Genomic DNA, 21,242 nt, shown 5'->3' with positions numbered 1-21,242 from the left:
AAATGTGAAAATTCAAAACAGCAATTTAAATCAGGACAGTTAACTCCATCATCTCGTTCTGCACAAAATAAACAATCTACAGCCATAGGATTCAACAGCTGCTCGCAACTTTGATTTCTGTCATTTGAAAGTTGGCACCTGCAGCAAGCCTCAGCCTCAAGACCATAGCATTGATTTAAGCGCCCAGCTGGAGGGAAACACCTGGATTTGCACTGACGTTCATTCTCCCCAAGTTACTAGACCTAATCTGGGTTTTAGCTAACTAATAATAAACAGCAGGATTACCAGCGGGACAGGCGACTGAACTGCTATCAGGCTAAGCGCTGGCAAGGTGGGGCAAAAGTGCACTTTGGTTCGGCTACCAAGCTGAGCCGAGCACACTAGTTAGCCACCTCACAGTTCAACACGTTGCCTCAGGCCATAACACGTCAGATTGCAAAGCAGGGCAAGCGAGAACCAAACCCACCCGCTGCCCAGCCTCAGAGCCGCGGCCCAGACCACCACACCTCCGCTGCGGCACGGCAGCTTTCCCCTCAGCATCAGAGCAACGCTGGAGGTGCTGAGCCTCGGCAGGACGGGGGCGGTTTCATGAAAATGACCGTTTCGGCTGCTGTTCGCCTGCTGAGGGGAGGAGGGGGGCGGCAAACAACAGCCCCCTCCCGTCGCAAGGAGAGAAGCGACTCCTCGCTCAGCCCTGAGGCGATCGCCACGCTGAGAGAACCCACCCGCGCGCTAATCGCTCGCTCGCTCCCCGCCCCGAGGTGACGGCTCAGCTCTCGCGATAGGCTGGCCGGCGCGGGGCAGGCGCGGCTCTCTCGCTCTGCAGCTGCCACTCTCGCGAGAGGCGGGCGCGCGGAAGCGGCGTGGCGTGAGAGGCCGGGCCGAGCCGAGCCGTGTCGTGCCGGGTCGTGAGGGGCCGCGCCGGCCGCAGCAGGATGCCGAGCGCCGCCAGCCGCGGCCAGGGCCAGGACCGCCGCTCGGAGAGCGAAGAGTCGTCAGCGGCCGATGTGGGTGTCCGCAGGGAGGGGGCGGGCGCGGCGTCGAGGCTGCCCGTCCCGAGAGGGGGAAGGGGCAGGGTCCGGCCTAGCGCGGGGTTGGAGCCGCCCGAGGGCCGGCGCTGAGAGGTCAGGCGGCTGCGTCCCCCGCGGGGTGGGGAGGCCGGTCCCTAGGGGAGGGTTTGGCCGGGCCCGAGGGCACAGCTGCTTTTTGCCCAGCCTTTTACCTCCCCCTTCGCCGGGTGCAGTCATTTCGTGATTCACTGAACAGCTCTGCCCCTCTCCGGTCACACAGCGTCTCCTGAGCCTTGCCGGAGTCTGATCTCCGCGTGTGCGGGTGGAGGAGGCCCTGCTTGAGCGATGAGGAACAGCCGTGCCCTGCCCCTGTGCCCTTTCCCCCTTGCAGTCCCCTACAGAAACATCTGAGCTGCTGCTCCATAGCAGGCCACTTCTGCAGGGGCACTGGTGGCTCCTGCTGGCCTGGCAGGTGTTTCTGTCTTGTGCTTGGTGATCACAGATAAGTGCTGAGAAATTATGGGCCAGTATTTCTTCAACAAGAAGAAGAAGAAGAAAGTATTAATAGTTAGCATGAGTTCATTGTGTTAGAAAATCGATTTTGCTTGCTGTTGAAATGCATCAGCAGTAAGGAATTCTGAGTATAGGTGGCTTCCATAAAATTATACACGGGCCGCGATTCATCAAAAGCAGAGAAACGAAGACTCCCCAAAATAACGTAGGGTGAATTTAAGTTCATATCTTGAATAGAATAAAGCAAATAATCCAAGGCTTTTTTATTTGCAAATGAGTGGGCTTAGTTGGGAAAACAGAATTGTGATCCTTTTGATGAAAAGGCTGCATCTCCCTGTGTCTTACCTAACAGATTTTGTTAGTCGTCAGTCAAGCTTGCTTTGGCTGTCATAACAACATCCAATCTGCTGGATTTCTTAGTGTGCCTGAATGTAGGAAGGAAATATTTAGCAATGGATCTACTTCTGTAGGACTCAAATATTTTTTTCAGGAGTAGACTCTTTATAAAGGTATTCACATTAACTTCTGTGTAGAAAATTATCCTGATGTGTGTTTGCTGTTGTTGGAATTTTTTTTTTTTCTTACAGGACACAATTATCATGTCTCTAAGAGTCTTAAACACTATTTCTTGACTTTAATACTATAGTTGTTTGTTTTGTGTTACCTCAGTTAACTCTGTAATGATTTTGTTCATCTTTTTGTGTATGCTTCTCTGATATATTTTTCTCACCTCCATTTTAGGATTACGCTAAGGAAAGATATGGAGTGTCATCAATGATACAATCCCAAGAGAAACCAGGTCAGTTAAAAAGTCAAAAAAGTTTTTTAAAAGAGGGGGGAAGGAAGGAAGGAAAAAAAGAAGTTGTATACTTGATATCTTCAGTACTTGTTTGAGAAATCATTTACCAAGCTTTTTGATTCAAATCCTGCTGCCATTCTTTCCCTTGAATACATTTGGCACTTGTGAGGCTGCATTTGGAGTGCCATGTCCAGTTTTGGGATCTCCAGTGCAAGGAAGACAGTAATGTTTTGGAGCCAGTCCAATGGAGAGCTACCAAACTGCTCAGGGGACTGGAGCACAGGATCTCTGAGGAGAGGCTGAGGGAGCTGGGCTTGTTCAGCTTGGAGAAGAGGAAGCTGTGGGGTGATCTTATTACTGTTTACAGCTTCTTGATGAGAGGATATAGAGAAGATAAAGCCAGACTCTTGAAGGTGTGTCATAATTGGACAGGAGGTCATGGGCACAAGTCAGAACACAGGAAATTCTGATTAAATAGAAAAAAAAAATCTTAAGTGTGGTTGGCTATTGGAGCTGAGTCCAGAGAGATTATGGAATTTCCTCAGTCTTCACTCTTGCCTGGACCACGCCATACACAGCTTCTCAGTTTTTATCTCTGTACATCACTCCAGGCTTGACTTTGGGGTTTTTGGTTTTTTGTTGTTGGTTTTTTTTTTTTCTAATTATTATGATTTATAATTTACTGAGTCCCGAGATGTCAGTTTTGTTCTTTGTTTGGAATAAGTTCTACTATGGCTTGCTGCAACAGCGATCACTCTCCGAATAGGATATCTGTCTGCTTATGTATGCAGCCTTCATTACTCCTGCATATGAGCACCAAATCCATTAATATTATATATTAATATTTACGGGTTTTATCATTATTCACACCACTGTGAATTCAGGAAATCCTCATTTTCTACTGATGGGGAATTGGGATTCAGAAAGACTTGTCAGCGAGAGAACGATCTCCCAGGCCAACATCCCAGGAAATATTAATCTTCATATTATTCAGTGCATGAAACAGGAACGAGGGAAGGTAATAGACTGGCTTCTTGTAACTTCTTCATAGTGAAATGTAAAAAAGGAACATCATCTGTGATTAGGTGATTTTTTTTCTCCTCTGAATGGTTGTTTTGGTTGACCTCCCTTGGGAAGGGAAATGCAGAATGTAGGGAAGAGGAGGAGCCACAAAAGCAATCATAGGTTGAAACCAACTGAAGGGGAACATTATGTCAAGAATGTAATGGGACATGAAAATCACTAGAGACTGTATTAACAGTCATTATTGAATAAAATCTGTAATAACTGTCAAAGAAAGGGAACTGAAGTTGAAATCACATTGTAAGCCAGCCCGACTGCTGTGGTCTGCCTCTTCCTGATGCTGGGTCTTCTGCTGATCGGTTTCAACATGCTAATAATAACAACTTGTTTAGCCAGCTTAGCAAAGTGAAAGAAGTTGGCCAGGAGTCTGATGCCTGCTGGAAGGGGCAGGAACACAGCTGTCCATAGTTACGTGTAGCCACATAACAATCCATAAATTGGTGTGCAGTTGCAGCCTAAAAGGTTTAATATTAATAAAAAGGTAACTTCTCCAAGTTGGCATCTGGCTGGTTAACCTGTACTGTAGGCTGAAAGAATGCCGTGTTGGATCACCTCTCCCTGCACTCTTCTGTGATAGTATTTGGGTCACTAGAGTTTCTGCAAGCTGTGTTTCCTCTGCCAGTTCACACCCCATAGTAAACAACTGTATGGGAGACCCAAGCTGGCAGGTTGAGATAGTGGATCAAATCATACTCCTGTGGAGAAAGTCTGCCCTGCCAACTGTTCAAAAGAAACACTCAAAAATACCGTGGAGAAAAATACGTTGAGAAGAAAAATGGTGAAAGCTACAGGAAATTATATGAAGAAATCTGAGTGCTGTGTTTAGATCAGTTGTCTCTTTGACCCTCAGTCCTCTTTGGGTAAAAAAGTCCCAGCCAGTATATAGACAGGATTGAGTAGGTTTTCCGTTGGGCTTAAAATACAATCTACAACACTCCTGCTGTTCCATTTTTTAAAAGATGGTTATCCAGAACACCAAAATTAGGTAACAATAAAAACCAAAATGCCTATAATAAAAAAAGTTCAAGATCAGCCTAGACCTTTCCTTGAGACTAATGCCCTCTTACTTAAAGATTCAGTTGATCCTGCCAGGGAGAGCCCTTATCAAAGGACTCACAGGAGGGTGAAGTCCTCACTCCTGCATCAGTAGTGTATATTTGTTTTTCCCCAAAGTATTCTGCTTGTATTGGATGCCTTGGAGGAACTATTGCTTGGGGCAGGGGGGTGGTGGGGAAGCACAAGTGCGAGTGTTCCCATCTGTCTCTGCTGTATTAATTTTGTTTGTTTCTGAAGTCTGTGTGGGTACATACCATTTCTGAGTCAGAATAACGAATTGTGGCATGACATGCAGATCCACATACTGTCTGGTAACTGGAGCCAGCAGACAATAGAGACAGCATAAATGTGGGTAGGAGCTCAGTTGGACATCTGCAGCACTGTTGTTTTTAGGCTTCTGTAGTAGCTGCACTGTCCTGAGGACACTGGCTGGACGCGGGAAGTTAAAAAGCTTAGAGTGATCAGAGCAAATTACTCTTCCTTTCCAAGGGACAGGCTTATTGTCCTTTTGCTGTACTCATAGATTCTTCTTCCTCTGCAGGCAAATTCAAACTCTTTTCACATGTTCACAAAGTTGTTGCATAGGTGCTCCACCCTGCTCTACTGATCTCACACATGCCTGTGCCTTCATTCTTGGCCCACTTTAGTCTTTCTTCTGCTAATGTTGGCTGCCCTGGCTATCTGATATTCTCACTTCCTGTTACATCATGTCTTTAAGTCTTTCCTGCCTGCTTGAGGCTATGACTGCTAGTAAAACTCCATTTGCCTTTCCCTTTTTCTCCTTTCAGCCCGATGATTGTCATGTCCCCTCCCTGGAAGCTGCTTTCATCTTATACTGCTTTTGGCTTTCAGATTTTTTTATTAAACTTGTCTTCTTTTTTTTCAAATTTATCCAACATTGTAAAGATGCTGGCACTTCACAGACACAGCAGAAATATTGATCATACTGTTCAAAATTCCATGATGCAAGATAAATGAACTTTTGTTCAAATGTTGTGACAGGCAGGGAATGGGGGTCTGGGAGTGGAAAAATGGTTTTGTCTTGTATAACCCACACAGCTTTTTGGGTTTTTATCCTCTCCTCCCATGTTTAGAAGAAGTTAGAGTTCTGAGAGAAAGATAAGGATATTTAGTATAGTGAAAAAAAGAGATTGTGCTATACATGAAGGAAACAAAAAATATAGTTTCTCCTTAAACATGATTCAAAATGGCAATGAAGGTGAGATAACACGAATATTGAATTGGGGCTGGAAGTGTAATTTCAGACTTAGGGAGTATTTTGTTTGAATTTTGCTTAAAATCTTTGTTCCCTTGTCTTCATTGCAACTGTAGCATGGTTTAAAACATCTTTTATTTTTGCATTATTTGTCTGTGTTTATGTGGCAAGAAGATAGAAAATGTAAGTATAGCTTGCATTTGTGAAAGAACAAAGAAAGAACAAGTAGGTGGTAGTCTGAAGAGGATGGTGGGAGGACCTTAAAGGTGAGAGCAAGAAGCTTCATGTTTATCATGGAAGAGATAGAAATGAAGTGAAAGGAATTCCAGTTGAAATAATATGTGAGTACAGAGGGAAGATTTGAGCTATAATATGTTGGTTGGACAACAGAAAATAAGTGACAAATGATTGCTTACGCTAATAAATGTAGGCATTATCATGAACTACAGGTATTTTAGAAATGAGAGGAAGAGAAGGCTAGATTTGGGAAGTGTTGCAGGAGGCAAAGTGACAAAACAGTTGCTCTAGCTCTTTTCAGTGGAGCACATTGACAGGACCAGAGACAGTGGGCACAAACAGAAACACAGGAGGTTCCCTCTGAACATCAGGAAACACTTTTTTACTGGGAGGGTGACCAAGCGCTCGTACAGGTTGCCGAGGGAGATTGTGGAGTCTCCCTCTGAGGAGATAGTAAAAAATCAGCAGAACACAATCTTGGACAGCTGGCTCTAGGTGGCCCTGCTTGAGCATGGGATTGGACCAGATGACCTCTAGAGCTCCCTTCCAACCTCAGCCATGCTGTGATTCTGTGATGTGCTGTTGGAAAAAATGACTTTATGATGTTTCTTTTCGGATATTGTTTTATTACCCTTTTTATAAAAGGTAAAATAATTTTTAATAATTAATGCTATATAAAAATGTTTGTGTTAAAGGTGTCTTGTTTAGTCTTGATGAAACACGAACACTTATGTATCCAAAAGACTTTTTAAAATATTTATCTAGTGCAGATGGTTCCTGAAACACTAAGAATCCATAAAAAGGGTAACACCTCATTCTGGAACACCTGGAAAATGTTTTAAATTTCTAACAATACAATTTTAAGTCAACTGAGGTAATTTTAACTGTCTGAATATCAAACTCTTAGAAATACTAAAGCTTATGGGTTGTGCTGGTTGCATGTTCCCTATAGTACTATACCAATAAAGTTTGAACATCGGAAGTTGCTGGCAAGTGATAACATCTTTATTTCCCTTTCTCCCTTCCCCAGTGCACACGTACACACACACACGCACTTAATATATTTGAGTCAATTTCCTATCACATTTATCTGTGCACTTTCATTCTGTTCTGGTTTTGATGTGTCTGTGAAGAAAATAACTACATTGTCCTGAGCATAAGCAAATAAATGTTTTCAACCCCCCAAAATTCCCAGTGCAGAATAATAGGATTGCAAGGCAAGCTGTGACTGGTATTCAGAGAGAGAGGGAAGGAGTCCAGAATGACAGATGGTAACCTGGGGTAGGCGAACTTTTCCAGAGTTCTGGTGGGAAAGTCTAGAGTGGAAGTGTCTTAGTAAATTTAATGTTATTTTGAAACAAGGGAGAAGTCTGTGATTAAAAAGAGAGTGAATTTGCTTGTGTTACATACCAGAATCGTAGAATATCTCGAGTTCGAAGAGATGCGTAAGGATCAATATGTCCCTTGAAGATTTTTTTGTGTCTAATAAGCAATGATTTTAACCACATATGAACTGTAAATGAGTAAGTGTAGTTGTCAGAACTGTTGAGGTTCTATGCAGTGCTATGTATATCCTCTGACTGATTTGTAGATACTATAAGAAGTGTTTGAGACTATGTAAAAATACATTTGGCCAAAAATCTATGGAAAAATACAATTAAACAAGTACATTTCCAATAATAGTGGCATGCAGCCAGCATACTGGTAGTTCATAGTGGTTATATACAATTTTTAAAGTCCTGATTTATTTAAAAATACTTTCCTTGATAATTGTTTTTTTCCTTTACTATCCAAAATCTGGCCTGTCCAAACCATGCATTCCTGTTGTTATTTAGCTTTCTTGGGTACACAGAATTTGAAGGTTCTTTCTGATGCATCCTGGCTCCTACAATGATAGTAATGCTTGATCAGATTGTTGAAGAGATTCTCTCTTAAAACAAATTTTACTGGTTTTACACAGTAACACTCTTGCTGCTCCAAAATGCTATTATTTTTATCAAAATAAATCATCTTTTAATTTCTAATGCACATTTATATGTGGTTTCTTTCTCTATTTTAAATAATAATTATTTTACGCTGATATTCACCCTACTTGTGTAGATACAGAGAATAGCCATGTCGCCTCTGAGCCTGTGTTTTGCTGTGTTCAACATACTTACTTTGACGTTGCACAGGGGAGCAGGGCAGACATCCCTTAGCTAACAGAAATTCAGACTAATAATTGCAGGTAGTACAGTGGAGCACAGGGAAGTCCTATCAAAAACAGTGTAGTCATGCTGGGTTCTGCCATCTGCGAACTACAGTAAGTCTTGCTTTTGTTTTACTGCAGTTTGACCCTGCTATACAAGTCAAACAATAAGCTTGAACCAATTTAAAACTACTTGATCAAGTACAGTTCACTGAGAAAAGAAATGGGATCTTGTGTGTTTTCAGTGCATCTATTATACCGTAGATACAAAAAATAATGTTTTGGATTTATTATAAATTTTAGGAATGACAGAAAGTGTATTTGGAGTTTAAAATGAAAAATGTTTTGCTTCAAAAAATACTAAAACCATTATAATTTTTCCCCCCCCTGTAATTCAGATAGAGTTTTGATTCGAATAAAAGACTTGACAGTGGAGAAGGCTGATGAAGTGGTTTGGGTTCGTGGCAGAATACATACGAGCAGAGCTAAAGGTGAGATGCCTTCAGGGTTTTTATTTTTTATTTCCTCATAGTGTTAGTATAACCTGAATGTTTACTTTGGCTTCATGACCTATTAGTTATGTCTTGGATACAAGAAAACTTGGCCACCTGGTTACTCAGTGTTCACTTTGACTAACTATTTTGTCTTTTCTCCACCTCTCTTTTTCCAAGCAGGGAAAAGGAAATTTTGTTTTCAGCTGAGTGGAAATGGGGTAGTACTATTACATTGTAGTAAAAGTGAATTTTGGTTATGTTTGGCATATTTACTGAATAATGTGTGGACAATTGTAAATAATAGGATTTTAAAAATATTATTGTCATTCTTCTGTGGATGTTAACAGTTGTGAGATAAACCAGTTACAAGCTTCTGCTGTGAAATGTACTTTTATTATAAATGTGTAAGTTTTCAGACAGGCCACATTTATTCTGCTGCATGTGAATATTTTCACTATACCTTTTCTTTGACAGGAAACAAAAATCTGTGTTAAAATTTCAGAATTTTTACTCTAAGTTATTGGTATCTGATTATAGCAATTTGAACTTAAAATAAGAAACATCATCTTTCTTTAACAAGACAAAGGGAAAATCTTTTTATAGGTTCTCAGTAGTGTGGGCTGTCGTACTTGGCTGTCCGACAGCCATATTTCTTCCCTGGAATCAGAAGTTCTCTCTGGATATCAGTTTGCCATATGCAAACTTAAATAGGCTTTGGCCTTTTCAGTTGACATCAGATGCTGACAACTGTTGTACTGGTTTTGGTTATGTTTGGCAGCTCTGTAGTGAGATGTAAATACCTTGTCTTCCCAAGACTTGAAAGAAAAGAGCGTAAAGAAATTATCTCCACGACTGAAACATAACAGTAGTCTTAGAACTGGGAATAATGCGAATTAGGAGCGAGAATCCAGTACAGAATATTGTCACAGATACCAAATTCATTTCTCTTTTTGAGGTTTAATTTTCTTTAAAAATGTCCCTCTTAATGAGTGTCTGTATTGCAGTCAGTTAAAATAATGAACTGCCTGTAAATATATGCATATACTGCATATTTTGATTTGTATTAGAATCTTTATATTTAGAGAGTCCTCTGTGATTTCCTCAGTAGTTCTGTAGTATGGTCTCACATTGAAGTCTCTCTTTGCTATGTGTAGAAGTGGTCAACCCTGAAAGGTGTGAAAGCCTTGGTCATTACAACTTGAAGTTGTTCAGACAGGAGACGCTTTATCTAATTTAAATGTCACTATGAGTATACAAATAAGAGTATCCTTACAGCTGTTTCTTTGCAATTGTAGGAGGAGTTCAGACTATTAACAGAATTTAGTATATTGGAGACAGGTGTCTATGCAGCCTTTAAAACAACAAAAAGTTCAATGGTTGTTTATTACTGTCTCTGTATTGCATTTATATATGATATCTTGCATGATATAAACATTTACTTCAATCGGAGTAACATATATGTAACATGGTAATATTAACTTACAATAAGGTACTTGTTGTCCTCCACCTTTGACCTCAGGAAAGACTACTGTTTTTCATGAAATAACAGTGCTTATTTTCCAAACTCTTTAACACAACCTGAAGAATGAAAGCAAAAGGAGTTGATTATGAGCATGAAGTGTTCTCAATTTATTGATTGTGCTTCTTGTTCCGTCTTGGTCTGACAACAGAGAACGATTCTGACATTCAGGGAATGCTGCTAGGGAATGCCATATGCTTGTTTACTCAAGCTTTGGGAGAAAGAATCTTACAAGAAAAGCAAATGTTTAAGAGTAAAAAAATAATACTAACCTTTCCCACACAGATCGTGGCACTATTCCTGCTGTTTTGGAAAGGAAAGTCTTGCAGGAAACAGGAAAAATTTAGACAAAAATAGCTTTAGTTTTTCTCAGAAGTTCCAATTTGACTCCTAAATAACCAACATATCCTTTATTTAGCCCTGTCTAGTTCTGACCAATAAACCAAAAAAAAAAAAAAGTGAACTGCAGAATCCAGCTGTCTTGTATAGCAAGCCACTCATGAAGTCTGATGGAAATTAACTGAAGGATGTGTAAAGAATGGAGTGTTGGGAATTTCTGTGGGTTGTACTAAAATTAAAGTGCTTGCGGCCCTGTGGGTTTTATTGTAGATTGAATAAATGTTAGTTCTGGCCTTATTTTAAAGCCACCCTAAGCTACTGGTCACGTTTATCATTGAAAAGCAGTTGGGAAATCAGTCTGGGTTCTGCCAGGCAGCTGGGACTTGGGCAGTAAGTTAGACCTAAACTTGGTTTTAGTTTATGAATGCAAAGTTTTATAAAACATCAAAATAGTATGTCTGAAAATGAGAGTACCACTGAGAGCAATTTAAGTATTGGACCAAATTTTATAATAAACCATATAAAGTTTTCTCTTCACTGGCAGATGTCTGTAACTAGAATGTATTAATTTATATGACCAAACATTTTTTACTCTTTATATAAATTCCTTCCTTATGTCCTTTTCTCTCATGAGGTCTTGTGTCATTTGGTACTTACATCCAAGAAAGGAAACGGATTCCTGTTTGGTTTTGTGTGCTTGCTTTTGACAGGATTCCGTGTGTGGTGGCTTCTCTCATTTCTTTAGTGACTAAAAGTTCTTTGCATTAGACTGAGTCAGACCTTTTTAACCACATTTTTTTTGAAACTTTTTATCTTTTTATGCATTCTTGTGGGACACAATATTGGTTTGGTTTATAGAAACTTAGAGTAGTTTACTGTTGAATGTGAGTAAAGTTGGTCTAATTCTTTTCACTTAAATACCATGTAAATATTTTGAAACACATGGAGAACATCCCATCATCACAATTTTTTTCTCACTCTGATGCTTCCTTTTTTCCATCTCTTGATCTGGGGAAGCATCTAATCACGAAGTAGATTTGATTATGGCTTGTCTTTTTGATATTTTGCACGCCTTTGACTTTTTAGGGAAAATTTCTGTTTCTTCCTACAAGCTTTGTAACTGTCATATTTTAACTATTCCTATCAATGAGGTTTGTTTGATCACTTATCTTCTGTGTGATTAGAAATGGTTATGTTCTACAAAACATCCTCTTTCCTCATGAAAGCAACTACTGTTCCTCATGTCAAAAAGATTCGAGTCCTTTTATAATGCAGATATTGTTCAGACTTCTAGTATTTGGGATTAAATACAACTGCCAAACTTTTGCTTCTGCTTAGCCTAATAGCAGGTCCCTCCATTTATTTTGTAATCTTCTCCTTAAATATTTACTAGTTGAGTGACATTGTAGCTGTCTTCAGCTGTGTATTTTTTGTTTGAATGCCTAATACATCCTTGCTGAAACTTCAGTCATATTTTGCTAAAGTATTTGTGACTGAAATGGAGACAAATACTGTATCAAACCACACCGTAAGCAAGAAATACTGAGATGTCAAAGATGTGAGATACACCTAACTTATCCAAAGAGACTTAGCATATTGTGTCTTATGGAAAAATTGCACTTTGACTTGCTGGATCTGAAACACAGGCGTGTATACCACTGAAGGCTCTGTTTAATTTCTGAAGCCTGTACTTTCTAATTTAAATCTGTGGCTTAATGTTTGCCTGCAAGAAATACGTGCATCCATACCATGTTAGCTTCTTTACTTAGATATTGCAGCCTCTGGAATACAGAAGTAGTTGTCCTCTGTTTGCTGAAAATACGGAATTAATTTTCTTGCATTTCTGAAATCAGAATCATAGCACAAGGTTAGTTATTTACAATAATTATAATGTTAATTTTTAATAATATTTTGTAGTAGTTTTTTTATGTTTGCTTTTATTTCCATCAGATTGTGTGTCAAATGTTCTACATTTATCTTCTGATACTGTTTAAATTATCTGCAGCTATGTGTCAGGAATGGTAATCTACATAATTACAAATGAAAATAAATTTTTAGTGTCAATGTTCAAGTTAGATATACGTTGATTTTAATGTTTTATAGTCTAAATCGACAATAACTACGAAATAGCTATCTATGACAAAGCTTCTGGCTTCTTCGTATTCTCACCATATTAATGGAAATGTTATGAGTCAGAACATGGAAACAAAATGATATTGGTGCATTTTATCAGATACTGGTACAACAATGAAGTATTTGTTGTTAATTTCTCTCTCGGAGGAAGAAGAATCACCATATTTCCTTAAATCTAAATTAAGGAGTAAATTATTGTGCAAGGTCCTGCACATGGGTCGGGGCAATCCCAAGCACAACTACAGGCTGGGCATAGAATGGATTGAGAGCAGCCCTGAGAAGAAGGACTTGAGGGCGTTGATTGATGAAAAGCTCAATGTGAGACAGCAATGTGCACTGGCAGCCCAGAAAGCCAACCGTGTCCTGGGCTACATCAAAAACAGCGTGACCAGCAGGTCGAGGGAGGGGATCCTGCCCCTCTACTCTGCTCTTGTGAGACCCCACCTGCAGTACTGCGTCCAGCTCTGGGGGCCCCAGTACAAGAGAGACATGGAGCTGTTGGAGCGAGTCCAGAGGAGGCCACAAAGCTGATCAGAGGGCTGGAGCACCTCTCCTATGAGGACAGGCTGAGAGAGTTGGAGTTGTTCAGCCTGGAGAAAAGAAGGCTCCGGGGAGACCTTATAGCAGCTTTCCAGTACCTGAAGAACCTGAAGGACTGTTTACAAGGGCATGGAGTGATAGGACAAGGGGGAATATCCTAAAGCTGACAGAGGGCAGATTTAGATTAGGTATTAGGAAGAAGTTCTTCCCTGTTAGGGTGGTGAGGCACTGGACCAGGTTGCCCAGAGAAGCTGTAGATGCCCCATCCTTGGAAGTGTTCAAGGCCAGGTTGGATGAGGCTTTGGGCAACCTGGTCTAGTGGAGGGTGTCCCTGCCCAATGCAGGGCGGGTTGGAACGCAATGATCTTTGAGGTCCCTTCCAACCGAAACCATTCCATGGCTCTATGATATATGAGGAGAAATATGAAATGATTGTAACTGTCAGGTAAACAAATTGGGAAGAGCTTTGTTAACTTGGAAATGCCCATTTTAAAAGTCAACAAAATGCATTACATTCTTTGTAAATTATTATTAATTCCTATTAACTTTTTTCCTTAAGCTGTTCATGAATAAATTGCTCTTACAGGAATTTTTACTTGGGCCTTTTAGGTTCTTGTCATTCACCAGAATCAACACTGCTTTTGTTCCCCTTCATTCTGAATGTGTGATGTATTATAGAATGAACATTGTTGGTTTAGTCCCTGTGGTGCAAAATCAAGCCTATTTCTCTCAGAGCAGCTTTGTAAAGAGAGCTCTACAGCTTTAATTTGAGAAGATGAGAAAAAACTTCTTTTAAAATAATGTAGACTTGAAGTAGTTGTAAGCAAAGCAACAAGGAAAAGTATGATTTACTTCTTGCAGTTGAAGAATAGTAGATATTTTAAAAGTTATAATTTTTAGATTTTGGGTTTTGTAGATATTATTTATCTTGGAAGACTTATTGTTATTTTTAGAAAATGTCCATTCACATGTTTATAGATGTAAGGCAGAATTATTTCATTTATCTCAGTGTTTGGGGTGTGTGCGTACATGCAGAGCTGACTAGTTTGATGTAGGTATTGGGAGGGGCGCAGCGAGGGAGAGACAGACACACACACCCCCTTAAAAGCTCAGCTTAATATCATAGTAGTAAAACATTTTTGTTCATTCACAAAGACCTCGAGTAACTTGTCCTTAATACACCTGCGTTGTTTTTCTTTGTATTCAGGGAAGCAGTGTTTCTTAGTCCTGCGTCAGCAGCAGTTTAATATCCAGGCTCTTGTGGCTGTGGGACAGCATGCAAGCAAGCAGATGGTAAAGTTTGCTGCCAAGTAAGTAAGCAATTATATCCTGTTGTCAGAGTAAACAATGGTGGGAACCAGGACTCCCAGGGGTTGGGACCATTTTCACACATTAACATCAATGCTTCGTTTGTTTTAAAATGTAGTTATTTAAATTGTCAGCTCACTATTGCGTTGAATACATTACACTGACAAAAGATAAAATAGAGAACAGGCTTGAAATTCATTCTGAACTGCTGAAGCAGCATTCTCTCGCCATAGACAACCTACATTTACTTTCAAGCTGGCTAACAAAAAGTCTGGCAAGCTGAGCTTAGTGGGACACTTCATTTTGTGTGGTGTGTGTGCACATGTTAAGGGTTTTTCTTCTACAAGACGTGCAGTGTAGTAATACATTTTATAGCTTGAACTGATGTGAAGAAGTTCCATATTGCAAGTGGCTTACTGAGTTGAAGAAATTAAAGAGTAGCTTCTGTGCACTGAATTAATCTTACTTATACCTTATTTTTGGCACTAGAATGTTTAGTGAGGGATTTAAGTTACTTTTAAAATGTTTTTTGGGAGGGTAATAAGTAGACTTGCCACTTCAAACAAGTGTTTATTGCAGCAATTTAAATTCAGTTATTTTGGTTTGTTTTATTCTTAAAGATAAAAAATTACCTTCCCCTGCCACTTCCCTCAGCATTGTGCTTTCAGGTTGTCCAGTACTAAATATGCTTGCATGACAAAGGTGTTTTTGTAGTAGAGCTTTTAATCATGTATATCTACTTGTTCACAAATAGAAATGCGGATCAATTTGGTGCAATAATATGTTTAACATGTGGCACTTGAGTTGCTTCTGTCTAGTTCTTGGCACTACTCTTGTGCCTGGGAAGGGAGCCCCCACTAATTAGCTGCAAAAGTGCTACAGCCTTCAACCTTCAATATGTCAGGGGGAGGAGGGATTCATTACAGTATAGACTTCCAGAAGCCAAGTTAAGAAGGTTTTGGATAATGCTGCTGCTGCTGAGGTTCAAGGCAACGGGAAAACAGAACCAGCAGTGTTTGGCGGTGCTTAGTGTTGGCAGTGCCAGTGTGAAGCATGCTGTTTACAGGTGTTTATGAGCCAAAGTGAAGTGTTCTGTTTCTTCATGAAATAGTTTGTTCTCTCCAGCGCTTTGAATCTTTGAAAAGAATTAAGTGTATAATCTACTCGTTCCTCAATTCATCTCCCTCTAACCTACCAACAGTCTGCCTGTACTCTCTCGATGAACTTGTGCTACAGAACAGTGAAACAACTCTTCATGGTTGTGATGCTCTCTTCTATGTGGTGACTCTGCCACTTGTAAGCCTTCTGTGACTTTTTTTTTTTTTAATTCACTAATCTTTTTGTAGTCTGTTTTCTGTTAGGTTAGTGATTTAAACTAAACTAGGTCATGGAGGTCCAGAGCTAACAAGCAGTGGTAAACGGTGGAAAAAGGTATCTGGAAAGAGAGCAAAGCACTTTCTCTTCTGGCAGCAGTGAGCTGTTAAATTAGATGGAACCTCATCCTTACGTTCTTTCCAACTCCCTGTCATCTCCCCACTTTTCTTGATGTGACAGACCTGATTTCCTCTGAGTAGCCAGACCGTGATGTTTGTACTGTGTTTTGACTTTTCATTCTGCTCCTTTTTGTGTTAGCATTTGCTAGCTAAATCTTGATACTTTGGCCTCTCTAATTTATAGCATGCATGTTTTACTTATGATTTGTGCTTCTGAAATGTTTAAATGCTTATCATCCTGCACTTTGAATGATAGAACTTTCTCTGCTACAGCCTTCTGGGTTTTCTTTTGGAGGTTTGCTTTTGGTTTTTTAACACCATTAGTGCAATCATCTTCTCATGATTCCTTCCCACCATTTTATTATTTTACTAATACCTTGCCATGCTCTCACTTTTTCCAATATTTTATCTTCTACGATTTTGCCTAATACTGCCATTGCAGCTGCCTCTTGTCCTCCAGAGGCTGCTGCTTTTCCCTGACTTCTGAGTACACTTGCGGTCACTGTGTCAGTAACACCTGAAGCACAGCACCAGTACCTGCCTTGTCTGCGCTCACTTTCCTGCTGGTTTTCACCTGCTGTGGCATGATGCCGTTACTACGAGATGAGGTGGTCTTAGATCTCTAAAAATAACTATACTGTAGTTTCTTTGCCTTTCTCAGTGTCTTTTTTTATCACCTCCTCTTGTGTCCTAAGCATTAAATGAGGAAATACACATTAATTGAAGAAAACATTTAACTTAAATACTTTATACTTAATTTAAATTTTTAAAGTAAACTTTTTCACTGATAGTATATAAACTTTATTTTTCATGTGCTGCCTTCTCTTATTTTAATACTGGGTCCAAAAATTTCTTTAAAATTGTTTGTGGAATTCTGATTCTTGAATTTTTAATGAGAACTGATTAAATCATGAGCATTTTTTCTTACAATTTTTCATAAATAATAACCAAACCAGTTCCTCTTTTAGATATTGGCACATGGAAACCAAGAACTTTCATAACCTTCTGTGGTCTAGCAACATTCATATACTAATTATCTCCATTATCATAAGAATGTGAGTTGTTTTTAGTGAAAGATACTTAATACTGGTTTAACTCAGTTTTACAAAGAAATTTCTGTGAGTTTAACTATGAAAAGTTTCTAGTTGAACTTTCAAATAATACATAGCCAACAACATAGAGCCAGTCAGGATGCTGGATTGGCAGCTGTGGAGTTGTTCTTATGTCTTTTGTCAGAAAAAAAAAAAATCAGCGTAGTCCTGCAAGGGGTGCTGTATAAGAGAAAGAATTAATTGTCTCTCTCAGCCAGCAGAGGTGCCAAGTGGTGCAATTTGTAATTTATTCACCTGCTTTTTTTCCATACAGTATTGGGTATGGTTGGTTTTGGTTTTCTTTCCCTTTTTTTTTTTTAATATCAGCATTGAGCCTTTCACCCCCATCTCCACTACCATACCCACACGATATAACAGTTGGGAGAGGTGGTTAACAGCTGCCCAAACAATGTGTAACAGGAAGTAACTTGATGGCTCTTCATAGTAGGCTAGAGAATGAAAATCCAGAAAAGAGATTAGAAAGGGGGGAGGGGGAGGAAGGCGGGTAAACCTGTATGAAAATACTTCACAATGTAGAAAAATGTACATAAGTTCATCAGCTGGATAAATTGGTAATACCAGGAAAACTGCTGGACATTGCAGGAGTACTTTCTTTATCCATTCTAGTTTAATTTTTATATCAGTGAACTGGAAGAAAATGTCAAATTGCAGCTGTTAAGTTTGCTGGTGACACAGAAATTGGAATGGTAAACTAGGGGCTAGTAGTATATAGTAATCAGGGTTCATTTAGAATAATCGCTTTGATGCTCCTCAGTGCGAATTTGTACCTTTGTGATCATTAGTTCAGATTTTGTGTATGTTCAGGATTAATATGTAGGAAAGTAAGTGATGAGAAATATGAGATCATGACAGATAACTGACTTAACAGGAGTCCATGCAGTTCTCTTACCTACTGTGCTAGGAGATCTCTTGAGTTTTGAAGAAGAGCAATAAAATGCCATTAATGTAATATATGCCAGTCATTAAACCATTTCTGAAATATTTTGTCCAGTTTTGTTGTCTTTGTGTCTGAATATATGTCAAATTGTAAGAGGTTGATGGTGAAGCTGCAAGATGAAATGATGTGGTCAGGTAAATCTGCCTTCCTGTGAGACTAAAGAAAACTTTCTATTCTATCCAAGAGAAATCAGTAATTAATTTAAATCCCAGTCTGATGGTACCTGTACAAGAAGATTTTCTGCCAATGGAGGGTTCTTTACTTTGCAGATACAAAAGTATGACAGGATGCAATAAACAGATGGTGAAGCTAGGTAAATTTGGAAGGGAAATAAAATGGAATTTTTTTCAGTGAAAATGATTAAAAATGCATAGTCAATTTTGTTACTTAAAATCTTTAAAAGAATATAGGCTTGTTTTGGTTTTCCCCAGAAGATATCCAGGTTCATCCAGGTGTCAGAATGTAGGAAACAGATTGTTATATTTTTAGAATTAACAGAGTAAGAATACATGTTTACCTGGCCTTCATGTATACAATGTCAGTTAACTCCCCTTTCAGAGGGCTTAATGGATACTTAACTGTATTTATGCAGACAGTATTACAGTTGAGTATACAGTATTACAGTATACATGTTGAGTATAAAATGTTTATACTTTCAACTGTTTACAAAGTGAACTCATTTTTTCAAACTATTGCCTTCAGCTTTCACTGACATTCAGATAAAGGATTGTTGATTATTATGTTTTATGACAATTATTTAATATTTTTAGATTTACTAATGTATTAATATAATAATTTATGCAGTCTGCTTACAGAAAACAGTGTTGAAGAAAAAACAAGAAAATGTCTGAGCAAGGATAGATGCTTCTATTAAGTAAAACATTTTCTATTTAAAGTCTATAAATAGCCAAGTTTCTTCCAATTCTTCAAACTTTTGGTCAAGAAAATGTTGATTGTGATTCACTTCGGGAGGCCTGCATGGGGTTCAGCTTGCAACATGAAGCTGTTGATGAAAGATGTTGTCATACAGACTGAAATAATGCAATCCTGTGGTTAAAAGAGAAAGTCTTGGCTAATAGACATGCAGATAATTAAGAGGGACATAAGGCATCTAGTGGACATTTTAGTAATAATAGTCTTGATTTTCTGGAAGGAATATTACATATAAAGAAGCAGTTTGCTATACAGAGGAATTTTTTAGCATTGGATTTTATGAATCTATTACTAAAATAGCTTAAGGATTAAACAATATAAAGATGTCACCTGTCCTGTCTTAATGCATCATGCATCCTAATTTAGTTTCTAGTCCTTTCTAATATTGTCGTCTTTAATGGAAATTATGATAGCTTTGGCATGCTTTTCTGCTACTTGTTCACTTTTTTTGGTTTGTTGGGGTTTTTTTGTTACCCAGGGGAATTTTATCAAAAAATCACCTAGGTGACTTAGTGCCGCTGCTGCAGAGAACTCTTTGCTGTCGTTACTGGCATTTAATGGAAGTGTTTTGTTTCTTGTTGTAACTTAAACTGAAATTACCATCTCAGTAACATTCTTGAAATTACCTGTTGGGATCAAAACAGAACCTTCTAGGTTTCTGTAGTTTACATTTGATGCACAATGTTAGGGACTTCAGATTTTTCCAGCACTAGATTTTGCTGAGCATGGTTCAGACAAAACTCAAAATACAAACTTTTACTTCCATACCAGATTAGATGTGTAGTCTGAATAAGCAAAAATATATTTTCTAATTATCAAATGGAAGTTTAGAGTAGATGATGAATGTTTGTAAATACAAAGATGGTCATATGCAGTAGAAAACTCAGTAGTGCTTTTGTGTGCCCAGGCAATTACATGCATATGTGGATACAGGGATCTACATAGGTAGGAACTGAGTTGAAATACATGCTAAAATTACAGCAAATGTAATGACTAAGGGATGTTACAGTTTTAAAGTGTGTTCCAGACCAAGAAACATACTGTTTTAATTGCAACTCCAGTTTAGAGAGAAAGAGAGAAAAAGCACATTTAATCACAAGTACAAAGTTTTAAAGTTCCGTTATGCAAGTTTGCAAAGCAATATTACAGTTACAATGATGTAAAAGTCAGTTTCTTCCTGTGTGTTTAAAGTGATACCATTTTGCATGTTTTGAATTCCATGCGTGTTCTGATCAAAGCTCTGTAGTGACTTCACTAATACTCAGCCATGGCATCACTAATCTGATTACGGATCCATCATACAACACATTTATATTTAACTATTCTTTTTCACAGTGCAGAAAATTTGCTTTGATAAGTTTAAAACAGTATTTTTATTTGCAAGTATTAGTGAGAGGGCTTTTATTCAGCAGATTAGAAACTTCTATTTTCAATGAAGACACTGCTGTTAGTGCCATTAGTACTGTTTTCTGGGCATTTGCCAAAATGTTGACATGAAAAAGAAAGCGGGAAAAATAGAGGAAAACTGTATAGGGGAATAAAAGTTAGCACAAGAGTAAAACTTCTGTGAAACATTCACTTATTTGAAAAGCAAAGGGAATTTATAGTTATGCCTAAAATACTATTTGAGCATGATATATTCTCTGTGTGTTTCTTATTATCACATTGTCTTGCATCCAAGGCGTTGTATTGCTGCCTCAGTCTTTTTCAGGAGTTTAAAACAGAATAATTTTTAAGAGCATATACTTCTAAGCACTTAGTCTCATTTCTCCTTGTCCTTCTTGAGTTTGTTGCCTCTGCTTAAATAATGGAGATGAATGGAGGCTCACCCTTAACTAAATGAATACTGATTTAAAGCCTACTGTCAACCTCTGCTTTGTACAAATTTAATTGTTTGTTCATTTTACTGATCTGAGCAACTGTAGCACTTTTAAAGTGTAAATGTACCAGAAAAACATACTATTCACAAATTTTATATAGTATATGGAATTACCTAATGGTTAAATAAGTCAAGCATATGAAGCACCATGGTCTGTAGAGCAGCTACCAGTGAGTTCCATCCCCTGAGAGTGTTACCATCAATAGTGTAATCAACTAAATGCTCAAATTTTGCTTTTTTTAGTCACTTGTAATTTACTTATAGTGATGCTGTTAGGTTTTTAGAATTTTGATGCTTGAATTTTACACTCTTACTTTAATATCCTCAGATTTTTCAAAACTTTGATCATTTTTATTCAAAAATTCTGTTGGATAACTTAAGTTTGAACTCAGCTTTATAGCATTAAAAAGTTTGTCCCACGTTAGACTGAAGATCCATCTAGCTTGTCCTAGG

The 21,242-nt window shown here is 38.7% G+C and overlaps 1 protein-coding gene and 1 long non-coding RNA gene across 4 annotated transcripts in view; one reads left to right on the top strand and one right to left on the bottom strand.

Moving 5' to 3' along the window:
• Positions 1-799, bottom strand: part of LOC142602389 (uncharacterized) — a 171,669-nt gene extending 170,870 nt beyond the window's left edge. For all 3 annotated transcript variants that reach the window (XR_012836181.1, XR_012836180.1, XR_012836179.1), the window contains exon 1: positions 467-799. This is a non-coding gene — a long non-coding RNA (uncharacterized LOC142602389). The remainder of the gene's footprint in view (positions 1-466) is intronic.
• A 36-nt stretch (positions 800-835) lies between these two features.
• The window catches only part of DARS1 (aspartyl-tRNA synthetase 1), a 43,263-nt gene continuing 22,856 nt past the window's right edge, over positions 836-21,242 (top strand). Inside the window, exons 1-4 of the mRNA XM_075757225.1 lie at positions 836-1,007; positions 2,265-2,322; positions 8,501-8,593; positions 14,335-14,437. Coding sequence (XP_075613340.1) covers positions 936-1,007; positions 2,265-2,322; positions 8,501-8,593; positions 14,335-14,437 — 326 coding nt within the window. The 5' untranslated portion in view covers positions 836-935. The remainder of the gene's footprint in view (positions 1,008-2,264; positions 2,323-8,500; positions 8,594-14,334; positions 14,438-21,242) is intronic.

Source organism: Balearica regulorum, chromosome 6, assembly GCF_011004875.1.
Source record: "Balearica regulorum gibbericeps isolate bBalReg1 chromosome 6, bBalReg1.pri, whole genome shotgun sequence".
Classification (NCBI taxonomy): domain Eukaryota; kingdom Metazoa; phylum Chordata; class Aves; order Gruiformes; family Gruidae; genus Balearica; species Balearica regulorum.
Note: the sequence above shows the minus strand (reverse complement) of the source record. Positions and strands in the feature narration are given on the sequence as shown.